The sequence below is a fragment of the Natator depressus genome, chromosome 6 (assembly GCF_965152275.1).
Source record: "Natator depressus isolate rNatDep1 chromosome 6, rNatDep2.hap1, whole genome shotgun sequence".
Lineage (NCBI taxonomy): Eukaryota > Metazoa > Chordata > Testudines > Cheloniidae > Natator > Natator depressus.
In genome coordinates this window covers 23,252,047-23,268,023 of record NC_134239.1, presented here as the reverse complement: position 1 = coordinate 23,268,023, position 15,977 = coordinate 23,252,047, and the positions used below count along the sequence as shown (strand labels likewise).

The 15,977-nt window shown below is 44.3% G+C and overlaps 1 protein-coding gene across 9 annotated transcripts in view; it reads right to left on the bottom strand.

The window, feature by feature from the left end:
* Nucleotides 1–15,977, bottom strand: part of TSPAN4 (tetraspanin 4) — a 652,187-nt gene that overhangs the window by 268,504 nt on the left and 367,706 nt on the right. For 4 of the 9 annotated variants that reach the window (XM_074954799.1, XM_074954801.1, XM_074954800.1 and 1 more), the window contains one exon: nt 5,952–6,031. The exons of 3 other annotated variants lie outside the window; for them this stretch is intronic. In XM_074954799.1, the coding sequence (XP_074810900.1) occupies nt 5,952–6,014 (63 nt within the window). In that variant the 5' untranslated portion in view covers nt 6,015–6,031. Of the gene's footprint in view, nt 1–5,951; nt 6,990–8,624; nt 8,643–15,977 lie in introns of those variants that run through there. 2 more of the 9 variants (XM_074954803.1, XM_074954793.1) reach the window with 2 other exon arrangements.

The following is a 15,977-nucleotide window of genomic DNA, read 5'->3' as shown; positions in this document are numbered from 1 at the left end:
TTCTGTGATGGGATAAAGACACAAGGCCTGAGCTGATACAAGTGGAAGAAGGGGGAACTTTTTGCCAGGTAATCAGTGATTTAAGGTTGGCTGCCTAGGACAACTGGGAAATGTTGCTGATCCTCAGCCTTTAACACTCAATGAGATTCCTGGACATTTTAGTTATTCTCAGTCCCATTCTGGGGAATGACATATACAGAGGGGTGGGGAGCCTGGTTCAGCAATATCACCTTTTCTCAGCATTCACAACTACGGCAGCAAACTGGGTTCAGCCAAAAGTGCACCTTCCAATCTAATTTTGTCGGCAGGTTTCTGGCAGAGGTGCTCGCTCAGAACCTAAGAAATGTGTCAGCGATCATGCTCAGGGGAGGTCAACGTGCATAGATTGAAATGTTTACACAGCAGCCACACAATACTACATTTGTTTCCATCTCGTTTCCAGCTGTTGGGGCCATGCAGGATTGCCTGTACATTTGGAGTATTTTCCTCTTCCAGACATAACATGCCAAGGACTAGACTTGTGTGTCTAGAACAGTGGTTCTCAACCCACAGCCCAAATTAGTGCACAGCTGTGGTCCAACTATGCTAAAAAAATTCAAAATTTGCCACTCCGGTCTAGCAGGGGGCAGGGCCGGCTGAGGGGCAGGGGGTCTGGGCAGTGGAGGGTTTGTGGTGGTGCAGGGCAGCATAGGCCTGGGAACTAGCGTGTAAGGGGGATGCTGCAGCACCCCCCCCAGGTTTTACTTGGGGTTCCACTCTTGGCTCCATGTTGTGGGGTCCCAGCTCCTGGCCCTGCTCTGTGGAGGGGTCTCTGGGTGGGGGGCACTGGGCATAGGGGTCTGTGTGTGGGGGGGGTCCCTGGGCAGGGGAGCGCTCGGTATAGGGAGTTGGGGGGTTTGGGGGGGGCATGTGGTGCAGGTCTGCCCCTGAGGGGAAGGGGCAGACTGGCAGTGCAGGGCTGGGCAAGCCAATGTGTGTCTGGCACAGTGGTTCTCAACCTGTGGCCCACAATGGTAAATAGGTTGAGAAGCACTGCTGTAGAACACACCTTTTAATAAAGGGTGGTGCACCACTGTGCCTCCTAAGGAGTTATACAAGGCGGGAACGGCTGCTGAATTCCCATCTCCTCTTCCTCCCTGGTTGCTCCTAGGGGGTGCTGACATACCAGCTCGGCTATGCTGGCTAGCGCATGAGGAGAACAGAACAAAGGCTCCACCCAATCCCCATCTCTTCATCTGCTCTTGTGTGTATGTGCGTTCAGGGGGCAAGCTTGTGCTGTGCTTTTACCTAGGCAAACCCAGATACAAGCTCCAGACATCCTGTACAGAGATAGAAGGGGAGGGTCTTAGAACCCCACATAGGGGTGCAGCCAGCCTTGCAATCTAGCCCTAAACTATGCTGACTTCTGACATGGGCCAGTGTCCTCTAAGCACTAGGAGGTGATGCCAAGTGTCTTTTTTTTTTTTTTTTTTTTTTACTTGTGACTTACATTAGAATTGGAATTAATCTATTCAGAGGTGAATGGCTAATGTGGCAACCCAGCAAAGAGAGATGGGTGGTGCAATGCTGGAAGTTTTAAACAATAATTACCTCTTTTTTTAAAAGCAGTGACCCCCGCAGCTGTCACACAGTGTCTAACAGTGCTGTACGCCAATCAGATAAACCATATTTCGGGTTGTTGCAGTTCAGTGTTTAGAAGAACTGCGTTTTTCTGATTCAGAAGCCACGGTGAAGCAGTGCCAAATTTTTCAGAACTGTATCAGTCAAAAACTTTATATGGGTTAGAAACTGAAACAAAAGGAGGATTTGTTCAGCACTAGCAAAGCAAACCGAGTTTCTTGCTCTGAGGCTTCCCAGTTACTCATCACAGCTCAGATGTGTCCAGTAGGTAGCACTGTGCCAGTCTACCAGTAACACAAATTACAGTACTTCCCCACGCCTCCCAGTGTTCTCACCGGTCCGAGAGAAAATGTTCACAAGATAGGGATTTCAAGCCGTGGAACTAATATTAGAAATGACCTAAAAACATGGGGACATTTCCATAGAGATCATCCATGATAACTAGTAAACTTCTCTGCCTCTGACCTTCTTCCCTTGGTTTTTGTCACTGTTTGTTCTCTATGTGAGACTTCTTCCAAATCATTGGTTTTGCAGATTCTTTTCTTTATTGATGTTTTATATTGGCTAGTGCATTATCTGTTGCTTCAAAGAAAACTCTTAATTTTACTGATGGCAGAGGTGCTACCAATCCTGTCCCTGCTCCAGCAAAGGACTCTATATGAAAAGCAAGAGACGCTGGAAACACAAACAGAAAAGGGAAACACACAGAACCATACATCTTAAATGAGTTTTGGGAAAAGAAGGTGGGAACATGGGAGCTACAGAGGGTAAAACAGCATCAATATTCATCTTTTAGCAGCGTTCATACTGCCCTAAGAACATATCCAACCTTGGAAAACAAGTGAGAGCCCCTAACGAAAGGAGCAGGCACAACAGTGTCTGGGGTTATAAGCACAAAAGCAAGTTGTTCATTTCACTGACTCGTGAGGAAACTTAGTGAGTGAGAAGGGCAGAAGGGAAAGAATTTGGTCTTCCCTGGGTATTTCACAAGGAGAATGTTCTGCCTAGTGATCAGTAGCAGAAGGAGATCTGTAGACTTCAGGGTTATGGAGATTCAGGGGAAAAAGCAGGTCTCTATAGCAAAAATATATGTGGGCAAGTGTTACATAGCATGTGTCTAAAGTTGGGAGCATTTACAAGCCAATGAAGTGATACAATAATTACTGTAGCAACTCTCAGGGAATTGATAACACTATGGCAATTCCTTTACAGTGATGCCTTCTAATAAATTATAAGCCAGATTCTGATATGTGAAGTCCAGCTTAGTAGTACCCTACTTTATGAGTAAGGGCTGATTTCAAACAGAAGGAGCTATTGACTCAGACTATTAGAATCTAGCCCTATGTAAATAACTTCTGGCACAGTTTAATAGCATTTAAACTACCAGCAGAGTGGTTCACGTTCCCAGCATTGGTCAGGCCCTTCAGTCACTGACACCTGCAAAAATTCCCAGTATTTTACCCAGCAATGGGAGAGGGGAGATTTTTACTCTAATTTCACAAGCTGTGCAACAACTTGTACTGTCACAATGTGAGTACAACACTTAATCCAACAAAGCATGCTAGCAATGTTTAAAATCCAGGTCTTTGGGATTTCCTCTTCTATATATGCACCACAGTTAGAACCAAGAATGGCTCTGAGATAGGAAATCCTGAACCCACTGGAGCTACACACTGGTGTACCATTCTCCCCTATCCCCCATTTTAGGTGGGAGATCACCACAGATGAATGGAGAGGTACAGCGGGCATGGAGCCTATCAATAGGAACAGAGGGAAGGTACAAGAGAGTAGCATTATACCTTAGAAAAAGAGAACATAAAATGGGAACAGTCTACTAGAGACATGAGGTTTCTGTCATTTAATGCAATGTCTTCTCTTTATTCTTGGAAAGAACCCTGCCGTTTCTATTTAAAAGGCAAAGGATATCAAAATACTATTTCTTTTCTGGCTTTCTATTGCCTGCCACTAGATAACCATCTAGAAAAGTTGAGGGAAGAGAAACAGGATAAGGGAATACAAAAGCTTTGGCAGGTACTCATACAAAATTGAATCCTGCTTGCACAGACACTCTGAAAACTCTTTTCCTTTGGTTTCTCAGCAAATGCAGTAGCCATACGGCTGGCAACAGCTTTAAAAACAAAACCCAAACCATGAATCCACAATAATTGCAAAATTTCCAAGTGTTGGAAATAGACCCTTTTTGCTTTTCTTTAGCGATAACCCACTTAAACCTATATGCTTGTTAATAGCTTATATTTATTTACTCTCTTCAGCATGAGAAGCCGGAGATCTGCAACAGTTACAGCTCCATTCCATGCAAACCTCATTCGGACACTGTCATCGTCAATCATCCCTCCTGTGCGGGAAGCATGTCAAAGGGAAACAAAATGCACTGCAGCACTTGACACCACCTCCTCCCCCTGCTTGCATGGCTGAGTTAGTTCAGAGCCTTCCTGGCTCAATGGTATTCTCTTTTCAAACAGCCCCCCATCACCACCAGCCAATGCTTGGGAAAGCTTTGATGCCTTCAGGGGAGAAAAGCAAACCCTCTTTATCTGTCTCTCTGAACGATTGCTAAGGCATTGCCTTTGTGAAACACTCCAAAGAAACAGTCTGCCATCAGCCCATTGTAAATGCATGCACATTACATGCAGAAATACCTTGTAAAATATTCGTATATGCATCAGTGCAGGATGAATGGAATAAAAGGAAGCAGCACACAGAGAATATCCCTTGAGGGGCTGCCATGGCTAGTTTCACAAAGGGCTGTTCATGCCAACATTCTGTGGGATTTCTCCAGCACAGGCTTCCGCTGGCTGATTGCGCTATAATCTCAGTCGGAGACGGACGCTAGCCTTAGAAGAAGCAAAAGGCTTAAAAGGGCAAGAGAGCCAGCATTCCCATCTTTTCAGGAAGCTTTGGGGGTAAGCTGGGATAGACATGAGGAGATATTTCTGCCCCCAGCAGTGTGTGTGAGAATGTGAGTTGGAAAACAGACCATAGTCCTACTCAGACGCTTTCTATCAGCTTAGCTGAGGCTTTAAAAGGGAACCCTCTGTGTATTTCATAGCGCCTCTTAGTACGAGGCCAACTCGGTAGACTCGCATTAGTTTATCATGTCCTGAATTCTTGGTATCAGGACGTTGCACTAGTGCTGGAGCAGGTTACCTACACTCAGTGATTTCTGATGCACAAGGCACTGCACCATGCATGAAACAAACAATTGTACAGTAGTGCTTGACAGAGAGAATAACACTGTCACATACATACACACACACCCTTCCTTACATCTCTGGCAACACATGAGAGAATGGAGAGTCTATACTAAGCAAAGCATCATTTCCAACCACAGCCCCCCTCAACCACCCCCAAATGCCAACATGTAAAACGATGGCAGCACCAACACCCCATCCTTCCATTCCCTGCTGATGTTCCACCTGGGAAAATTCAGATTGAGTTACTGAAGATAAGCACTCCAACAAAACATCTTCCCATGCAGAAATCTGGATGGGGCTACTTTGAAACAGAAGGAACTCCCTTGCTCTTCTGCCTTGCCAATCAAGTCACTTCATTTTCACATGGGTAACAGCATTCATGATCCACATCCCTGACCGTGCTCCCTCAATCAGCCTCCAAACCCCTCACTGTCCTGCACCTGGCAGAGAAACACACACCAGCTGGCTTTTACCAGCTGCTTTATCTATTAAAATGATGACGTAGAGATGCATGCACGTACATGTCATAATGTGTGTTCTAGTGACGCATGAGTATTGGGTAAATCCAGGCCACAGAATAACAACCTCAGATAACCCAAACTAGGTGAGGCAGGTATTGCAGTATACCCATAGCTCAGAGACAGTCACACAAGGACTCACAACTGCTGGGGAAGAAAATCACCTGCAGGCTCCTGATACAGGGCTTAATGCTGCAAGGTGCTGATCTAAAAGAACATTTAAGCATATGCTTAACTTTAGCGATGTGAATAATCCCTCTGACTTCAATGACTCTATTCATGAACTTAAAGTTAACCACTGTACTCAGGTCATCAAAGACATACATACAAGTGACCTTCTGTTCGGTATGTTTTGCCCTATATTGGGATTGCAACCTACCTGTGTAGAGCATAGGGAAACGGGAGGGTACCTATGATCCTGATTTAGCACAACCAAAGAAAGATTGGCCTAGACCTTGCTTACATCCAACTTTCAGTGCTCACAAATTGGAGGAAACATTAAAGCAAAAAACTTTCAAAACCCAGTGTTTTCCCCCCACCTCTTACTAAAAAAGGGGGCGCAAAGGCAAACAGCTCTCGGTCTCAGGTGCGTACTCACCCAGAAGAGAAGGTTGAAGACAAACATTAGGTACTTGATGCACTGCAGGCAGTTATGAGCCATGCTACACCTCTTCAGCTCTAGGAGAAAAATAAACGAGAGATCCAGGTAAAAGACAACGTACTTGTTCCCCTTGGGGGACGTGTACTTAGCCTTGGTGGCTTTAGGGCCCGGGTTGGTGTGGAATCCAAAAAACGAGTTGCTGGCGGCCCCAAACTGGCCGCCATACATGCTGCTGTAGCGACGGAAGGCGCCATTTGGAAAACTGTAATCCTTGCTGTCCAAAGAAGGACTCCTGTGATAGGTCGATTCATCGGTGCTAGACCTGCGCATGGTGACTTCCGATTGTTCCACGGTTACTACTGATGTGATAGTTGTTGGATGTTGGCGATGGGGGGCAATATGTTTATTTATTTTTTTCCTCTCTCCTTATCCCCCTATTGCTTTGCACCAGCTGTTCTTTTGTCTGCCATTCTGTCAAGGAGTTAAGTGTGCTGAAAAGCAGAGATTGGCAAACTGGAGTCTGCTCAGCCAGGAGTTAGGGAACAGCGTGCTTCCGTGTGAGAGAGACTTCTGAACAAGTAATCATTCCCTTTGGTTTCACGCTTTTCCCCCCCCAGCCCGCCCTACTACCAAAAAGCAAAAGAAGAGACAGAGATATACTGTACCCAAAGCAACTAATTTTAAAAAAAGGAAGTATGATCTCGCTTGTGTCGCAAATGCCATATAAAACCCTGGCTCCACATGCTAAACACACGCAAGAGGGATGGTGCACAGACTTGTGGGCAAGAACAGAAATTATCCAAAAGGCAAGCAGCTCCCATGCCCCATTCCTCTTTGCCACATTGCTCTGCCCTGAGATGCTCAGCTCACTTTAAAGATCCCTGTTTCTCCTCACACAGACAGAACCTATGGTAAGTGAGCCACGAAGCTTCATTCACAGTGCTGCTGACACTCCTCTGAGACTCCAGTCCAATCATGCTCTCTGCTAGTATACAGTCACAGCTCTGTGGTCCATCCCTGCATCTGAAGCGAGCGGCAGAGAGAATGAGCGTTCTTACTGTATCTCATGAATGCCTGCTCAGCATTCTCTCCGGCTCCTGCCCTCCCCCAGCCAATCAAAATTACCCTCAGACAACATTACTCCGCACCACCACTACCTTGTTTAAAATAAAAACCTCCCCTTGGTTTCTTCTCAGCAAATCCAACATAAGCTGCTTTTAACCAATCACTGCACAGGTGGAGGGGCTACAGAATTTATCTTAGATTTAACCAGGCCCATTCCCCTGGGTAGTTCTACTCTCTATCAGTCCTGTGTACATCAAAGCTTGGCGCGGGTTTTAATCATCCTAGCTGCTAGTGGCTCCTCAGATTTACAGTTCTCAGCAAAGAGCAACTGAATTTAGATTTGGTCTGACGTGCAATTGGTCCTGCAAGGATTGGGTAGGCATACATTACACATCCAGATTCACAGGCACACACATAGAATGTGCTGCATATGGCATACACAGAGAGAGTGCCGTAGATTACAGCAAATGTATTAATCAATCCACTTACGACTATCAATCAGATTTTAGACCAAAAAAATCATAACAGTCCCATGCATGTATTTGCTTTTGCAGGAGATGCTATTAAAATTCACTTGCCTGAAGACTGGTCTGACTTATCTATTATGTTTACTCAGTGTGGGAACTTCTTTTTTTCCTTTTTTTCAAATCAGTATCATCACTCAGTTTAATGCTATTTCATTACATTTGCTTCTCTCCCTACCTATCTGTTTTTCCATACCATGTCATCTATTGGGTTGGCTTCACGCTCTGCGTGTGGGGCTCACCTCCCCACAACTGGCCCAAGCTGCTCGAACACTTCAGCAACTAGTAGAAAATCTTTCATACAATGCAACTTTCTCAGAGAGGAAGGATGTGCTTGTAGTTAAAGTATTAGACTAGAATGCAGGAGAGCTAGACTCAATTCCCGGCTCTCCCACATACTCCCTGTGTGACCCTGGCAAGACGTTTTTGATTTCCATCTGCCTCAGCTCCCCATCTATAATATTAACACCTCATTTCTGCCATCCTTTGTCTGTCTTAGCAATTTATATTGGGGCAGGGACTGTCTCTTACTATGAATATTGGGGCAGGTTGAAGAGGTGTTATACACACACACACACACAACCTGGTTTTATTTGGCCTATTTTTTCACCTGAAGAAATCTTTACACACACACACACAGAGCAATCAATTTATTTAACAGCAAAGTTGCCTTTCTAAGTTCATTCCTGTAAACAAACCTGATTCAGTTCATTTATAAATTGCTAAGACTTTCATTCATCATCTTCCCCAATATATAAATATACAGCACACACCAGCTGCTAGTATTAGAGAGAAAGCACTGCACTAGGTGCTAAGAACATTCCAACTCTGGCTCTCAGCCCACATGCCTCTACAGCCTTGCATAAGTCATAATTTTTTTGTTCCCCAGTTTCCTTATCTATAAAAACAAAGATATTTCACAAGGGGGGGGGAGGGGCTCTTCCAGGCCTACAGCAGCTGTCCTTCCCTTTCCTTCCAGATACAAACTCCATCCCCCATATAAAGTCCTTCTCATCTAGGATACAAACACAGTCCAAAACAAACAATCCTTCCAGCTCTGAGCTTCTGATTCACCACTTACTTCTCCTGTAGCTTTCCTCTCTGCCTCCACCTAGGTACGTAAGGCAGGCAGACCCATTTAGCTGATGAGCTCAGCTGCCTCAACCTTACAGAACCTTAACCCTTCCCGACCTGGCCCCTGATTGCTGCAGATAAGCCCAGGAGCGGATGAAAAATTGAATTATCTGACTTCTATGAGGTGGCCCCAGTGTCTTCTTAAGACACAGATCGGTAGTGTACCCTGTTCATAACAAGACTGACCCACCTCACAAAGGGATGATAGGGATTAATTAATGTTTGATTTTTTTTTTTTTAAGATACAGAGGACTTAAGTATGATAACAGCCTCTGCATGACCATCTCAACACACACTGTTTGCATCATCATTTAGTTCTGGTTGTTTCTTTTTAAACCACTTTGCTCATACCAAACATAGCTAGGTGCCTCTGATGCACACATCCACTTGGTGCAGCCCAATGTACCTGGCATCTCTCAATATTCCAGAATGAGGATAATGAAGGGAATGATAATCCAAAAGGGAATTTCCCCATTCATTTTAGAAGCAGGCTCTCTGTGCCTCTGCCCATGCCATCCAAGTTTATCCTCACAGGGGTCCTGAGGAAACTCGGATTTTAATCATTAAATCTCCCCTACTTCCCATCTCCTTGCTGCATAGAGCAAATTCCATTCTCCAAGGAGGGAAACCCATGACCACTTCACCTAAAACAGCCCAAAAAGAAGTCCATGGGAAAGAGTGAAGTACCTCTGCAACAATCCCCATCACTACCGAAACAGGGGGATGGGAGAGTAGGGTAGGACGGAGGAAAAACTAGCTTTGTGGTTAAGGGAGTGGACTGAGAAGCAGAAGATCTGGGTTCAATTCTCAGCTCTTCCACAGACTACCTGTGTGACCTTGCACAAGTCATTTGGTAGCTTAATTCACCTTCTGCAAAATAGGGGTAACAATACTTCCCAAGCTCACAGGGGTGCTGTGAGATTAAAATCACATCTGAGAGGCACTCAGCTACTGCTATGATGGGGCCACATATATGTGATCGCATGCACCCCTGTATTCACACGCTACTGTAATAACCTTTGTACAAAATATGCCTTGTGAGGTATTTGAAAAGTAACAACTTGCTGGTCAATATAATTATGGTGAAATGTCTGTAGCAACATTATATGTGAAGTTATGAACATAAATTAAAATCATGACCAAAGTGCATTCACCACTTGGAGAATGAGTAAACCTGCTTCTCAAAGACAAAGGACAAGCTGACACCTTATCAAAGCTGGTAGGTAATCACCTAACAGATGGAAACAGATCTGCATCCTAGCAAACAACAGCATGGAACCTCTTTCAGCACTTTAGGGGGGCAACCGACCTAATAGATCTGGACTGTCCAGGAGAGGGCTGCACACACATTTTTGGGGGGAAATCCAGGACCAGGAGTGTGTTTGGGTCATCTTGCAACAAGTAACCAAGGCTGCTGGAAGCCAGAGTGTGGCTGGTGTTTGCTGACAGGCTGCTAGTATCAGAGTTGCTGGACCAGGGCTGTGGCTATACACAGACACTCAGGGTGTGACCTGCACGCTGCCTGGGAGGAGCACAGGTTGGGAGATACAGCAGCAAAGCATTGTGAGGCACGCCAGGTTGCAGGGCAGGAGTGACACAGCCCCTCACAATATGCAAATAAAAAGAACTAGCAAACTAAAAGAATGGAGTGGTGTATGTAGGTTGCTAACCATTGCCCCTTTCTTAGGGGTCAGCAAACACCCATGTGTCTCCAGGATGTACAATGTGAGAGAGGATTCACACCATTTAGCACACACCCCTTGTGAGCCTACAGAAATGCACAGATTATAAATGAAGCAATATAAAGAAACACTAGATATAATGAGTCTCATACTCTGCTGAAATAGTTTCATGTCACCATTTATTAACAACAATGGTGCCCCACAGTGTTTCCAGAGTGCAAAAGGGATCAGTTTAACATCTCCATTATAAACCCTATTTCTGAGGGGCTCAAAACTAGTTCATTTTTACTGGCCTCCAGATGTCACATTATGTGCAAATGCCATTCACTAAAACAGATCTGACCCTCCCTCATGGCAAGAAATCAATCGCCCAATAAAATTAAACAGAAAATTCTCAAGCTTCTTTTCCCTCCTCCGCCTTTCACCCCCCCTTCCCACCATCAGGTCACGGGGAACAGGAAGGAACCTGACACTCTTGAGAGGATGGTACAGCACAAATATTAAAACCTGCCACACAATCAGTCCTTAATGCACATGTGTGGATTTATTTATAAAGCCAAGACATGAAGCAGAAGAAAGAGTTTCTAAAAGTGGCTCCTGGGTAATAAATAACAAACAACATACAAGGCTACCTTTCACACAGGAGTCTTTCCACACTGAGGTGGCCAGACATGGGGTAGCGCCAGTGCACCCCCATATGAAGGATGGTTCCACCTCAACCTTCACCACCCCAGTGACAATATGGCTCACAGGAATGGTAGCTCTTTTAAGGCAGCGTTTCTCAAATGCGGCCACCAGGGGCTTTTCTTGCTGCCACAGCCTCCTGGGCTGTTATGGGGAGGCGGCGGGGGGAGGGGGGGGAGTAGCGAGTGGCCCCTCCCCCTCACTGTTGCTCCTGGATGCACTGTCTTGGAGTCGATTGCTGGGGCACCAGCAGGGATTGGGCCCTGCCCCCCCTTTGGAGACACCTGGAGCACAATGTTGGAGAACCAGGCAGCCGCTGAGTTCCCCACCTTCCCGGGGCAGTTGGGCTCAGGCTTCGGGCTTCAACCCTGGAGTGGTGGGGCAGTAAGCTCTGGCCACAGGGCTTTGGGCTCCAGCCCCCCACTGCCTCCCCCCACTCATCCCCATTGCTCCTGACCCCTGCTACCTCCCCCAACCTCCCCATCCAGGGCTTAATTTGTCCCAAGGCTTGACAGGGCTGAGTAAGTCTGTTGTGAAAAGCAATACTTGTATGTCTGTTAATATTACTTTTCACAACAGACTTACTAGCTAGCAATAAAAAATTTACAATGATTTGGACATATATATGTGCATATTTATTTGTTTTTCCTGAAGCTAATTAAATATTTTAGGAAAAAGCGTGAGAGTGGCCACCAACTCTTACTGAGGCCACCAAAAAATTTGTCCTGAGAACCCCTGTTTTAAGGCATCTCTTTGGCAGGGAGCGTACTATTCTCTCTTCCATCTAATATCTACCTGTTGCTCACTATCAATATACAGTAATTCAGTGGCTGATAACATGCACATATAGAATCCACCTCTTTTTGATCAGTTCTGTTATAAATTAGAAATTCCTGCAGGAGACGGGAAGAAGTTTTGCACCTCAAATGCAGAGCCCTATAGAAACAGCATTACCAACAAAGGGCTAGATTCTGACTTGGACTATGTTCCCACAAGGCAGTCAAAACCCTCCTAACTGCTATCCAAGGGCTACCTGGACTTTAGATATGGGTGATTATGAGTAAACAGGGCTACTCACTTGTTCCCTCCTTGGAGGAAAAAGCAAGGAATGGGCAGAGCCTTAGTCTCCAGCCAGAATAGCTGAACCAGTCCAGGAGGGATGTAGTAATTTTCTGCTGATATAGGCCAGCAATAAATTAATTCCCCCATCGAGCAAGGAAAAAACAGAGAAGGAATCCCAAACCAGCCCACATTAATCTTTATTACCCATCCACTTTCCACATTCTCAGTTGCATCTGTACATTGTTATCCTTTGGCCAGTTCATACTGATTCTCACATACAAGAAAGAAATCACTGTGCAGTCTCACTAACAGAGATTCAGTTGGTGTGGATTTCAGTGGTACACTAACATTTGTGTTGTGATAGCTCCGTCCACGTTGGTGTGAGTGGAAGTGTCATGTCATGGTGGAGCAGATTTGCGTCACAAAATCCTGGCCCATGGAGTAAAGGAGATTGCACGGTAATAACGTAAAACAAAGTCCTGGCCACAGATCGATACTGTAACAGGCTTAGATGTTAACGGCAGAATTCTAACAACTCCATTACCCTTTTACATCCTCTCTGAGCAATCTCATCCATTTACATGGCTTCAGATATCATCTCTATACTAACAACTCACAACTCTACCTCTTCACTCCTAATCTGTCTCCTTCCATCCAACCCCACATCTTGGTCTGTCTCTTTGACAACTCCTCTTAGCTGTCTCATCCTCTGCTTACCCTTAACAAGGTGAAACCCAAACTCCTCATCTTCCTTTCCGAAACTTGCTCAACTTCACCCCTTTTTCTATCATGATTAACCAAACTACCATCTTTCCTGCCACATGGGCCTGTAATCTGGGGGTTATATTTGGCTACTCCCATATCCAGGCCACCTCCAAATTCTCTTCCCTCTTCCTCCTCAAGAGTTCCAAGGTCTATGCTTTCCTTTCCATCACTATGGGTAAATCTTGCAGAGTCAGATTTGAAGTCAATTGAAACCAATGGGTTTTGGATCACCTTCATTGTGCCCACCTTCACTACTACATTCTCCCTCCTCTATGACCTCTCTCTAACGCATACACACACTTCCCTCTTCAATCCATACAACTCATCTTCTTTCTTCATCAGTTTGTTCATGTCACTCCTTTCTTTGAAAAAAGAAAAGGAGTGCTAGTGGCACCTTAGAGACTAACCAATTTATTTGAGCATAAGCTTTCATGAGCTACAGCTCACTTCATCGGATGCATACTGTGGAAAGTGTAGAACATCTTTTTATACACACAAAGCATGAAAAAATACCTCCCCCCACCCCACTCTCCTGCTGGACTCTTTGAATCATTCCAACGGCTCCCCGTTTACTATTGCTGGATCTTTAAGCTTCTTGTCACTGTCTTCAAAGCTCTAGATAACTGTTCCTGCCCTTAATCAATCTGTCTCAACTTGCATTACCCCCTCTCCTATGCTCTAGCAACGTTCCTACCCTCAACAGCCCATTTGTGATCTTCTCACATAAACCCTACCATGCAGTCTCCCATGCTGCCACCTGCATATGACACAATATTCCTTTGCTCATCTGCAAGAATCCTACCTTGTCTTTCTGTCCAATAATTTTCACTTTAAATTGTGATGACAATTCCAGAGCAGTCAAATCTATTACGAAGTGGGCCCACCGAATAAAAATGGCAAACCACTGCAAATAAAATAGTATATTTAGGTGTCTCCCTCTATTTCTGCACCATGTGTACATGCAGCACAGCACTCTACTAGATCGAAAATGACATGCTCAAGCGTATGTGGTTCTAAGATCTAATACTACCACATGAAAGTCTCTTTCATAGGTTACTGTGATGGTTCCATGGCTTAGTATGATGATAAATTAATTATGGGTTTATTAATACACAGTAAATACTTAAACACGTTTAATTAAATATACTTACACAGAGACCTTCAGTGCTTCACATTAAAGCATTAATTAAAACTGATTGCAGTGCTTCTCTCTCTGCAACAAGAAAACTAGTAAACAATCCTCTTTTCTGCTGTTTTTTCCAATGCACATGTAACACCTTAAGAGCTGCTGTGAGGTCAAATTTGGCCCAAAAATGTAAGGCTTTGTAAAAACAAGCTCTTCCAAAGGCTAAGCCTAATAGAAATGTTTCCATTATATTTTTAAAGGTTACAATAGAATTAAAAAAAAAAATCTAAACCAGCATTCCTCTGGCCAGTTTGCAACTCCACTACTGTGAGAGTGAAACTGAAAAAAGAAAAAGAAAAAAAAATTCATGAAGCTGACTAGTCTATTTTCATTGTCCAAGCCTAGAAAAATGCAAAAAGTAACCAAAGAATATCAACAGCAAAAGATGCATTTGATGTTTTTAAAGTTCTTTTGGTGTTCATAATCCACAGCTATCAAAATCACAAGTAACTAACTTCTTTCACAATATGGGGAGTCCTGGTGTTCCATTGACCTGCACCGTGTGCAGTCGTTTACATTGAGGCAAAGTGGGGACAACATGCATGCTCTGATTTGGAAGCATTTTACTCTCATTTTGCACAGCTGTAAATGATTTTACAAAGTGTAGGACAACAGAGAATCAGGCCTATGATTTTTGACCTGACCATATACTTGTAACATTAATGGTGGAACACAGCCATTTAAGGTACATAGTCTCTGTTCAAGAGGCAGAGAGTTCTCTACTGTGAACATCAGACATATGGGAGCATATTGACAGACAGCTGTATTATTATTATTAATTATTTGCTTTGGAGAGCAGCATACCCATCTATAGGACAAGAAGTCGAGGATCTGGTGAATCACTGTCATAGTACGCTAGCCTTAATCGGTGTACTGGTCCCCAAATGATCCCTCTCCTCCCTTTCTCCCACATAGATTTCCTATGGCATAATTAGTTGCTATGGAAATAATAAAATCATAGAGAGAAGATATTTTGGGAATGGTGTGCAATGGCCTTTATTTATGCATGTGCAAGGTTGCATCTGCAGGAATGGGCCCACTTTTTATGCACATTCACCTACGTGCAAAGGTGAAGTGCAAATGTGATGGAATTTACACACACAAACTCAGCTGGGCACATGGGATTTGCTCATGACAGTTCTAGCACCCGCAAGCCCCAACAGCAGTGCAAAGAAAGTAGAGGAGCTGATGTGTGTGTGCACAAGCAAAGTGCTTGCTCCTAATCTCAGTGGAATCACTGCAAAGACTATCTTTGGATCAGGCTCAAAGTTCTATGTGCACAACTTGGAGGCCTCCTCTTCCATATTGAGCCTTTTAAGTTTGTTGTAGATTTCTCTGTTAACACAGGACTTTTCCCTGGGTGTTTTAGTGCTTTGTCCTGTATAATACTTAGTGGTCCAAGTGAGGAGCTTCCACAGTTTCCCTAGGAATAACTGTTTATTTTTATGTCATGAGCAGAGCGGATTATTGCTTCAGATGAGGGATAAGCAGCTCTAGCAGATGAACTCTTAAGAAGCAAAAGACCAGTTAAACTGCCAGTGCCCTCAGTAATAAAGAACAAACGAATAGAAATGCAGATCACATGTGACATTCTGTATGAGTTGTTGCCCAAAGAGAATCTTTGCCAGACATTTCCATGCAGAGTCAGCAGCACCGTACCGCATCAGTGTGATTTATGTGGTAGCTTTCTTAAAATTAGGTTGCATCTTCTAACCTGAAAGATCAGCTGAGGTTCAAAGAAATAGCACTTCAAACACACAGCCAGTACACATGCTCTTGCTGTCTAGTACAAAGTGATGAATCAGACCTAAAAAATCACTGTAACTGCCCACAGGCATGGTAACTTGAGATAGCAGATATTTTAAAGCAGCTGTGAAAAGGGAAAAAGACACCGTTCGTTTTTAACAAACAATCATTTGTT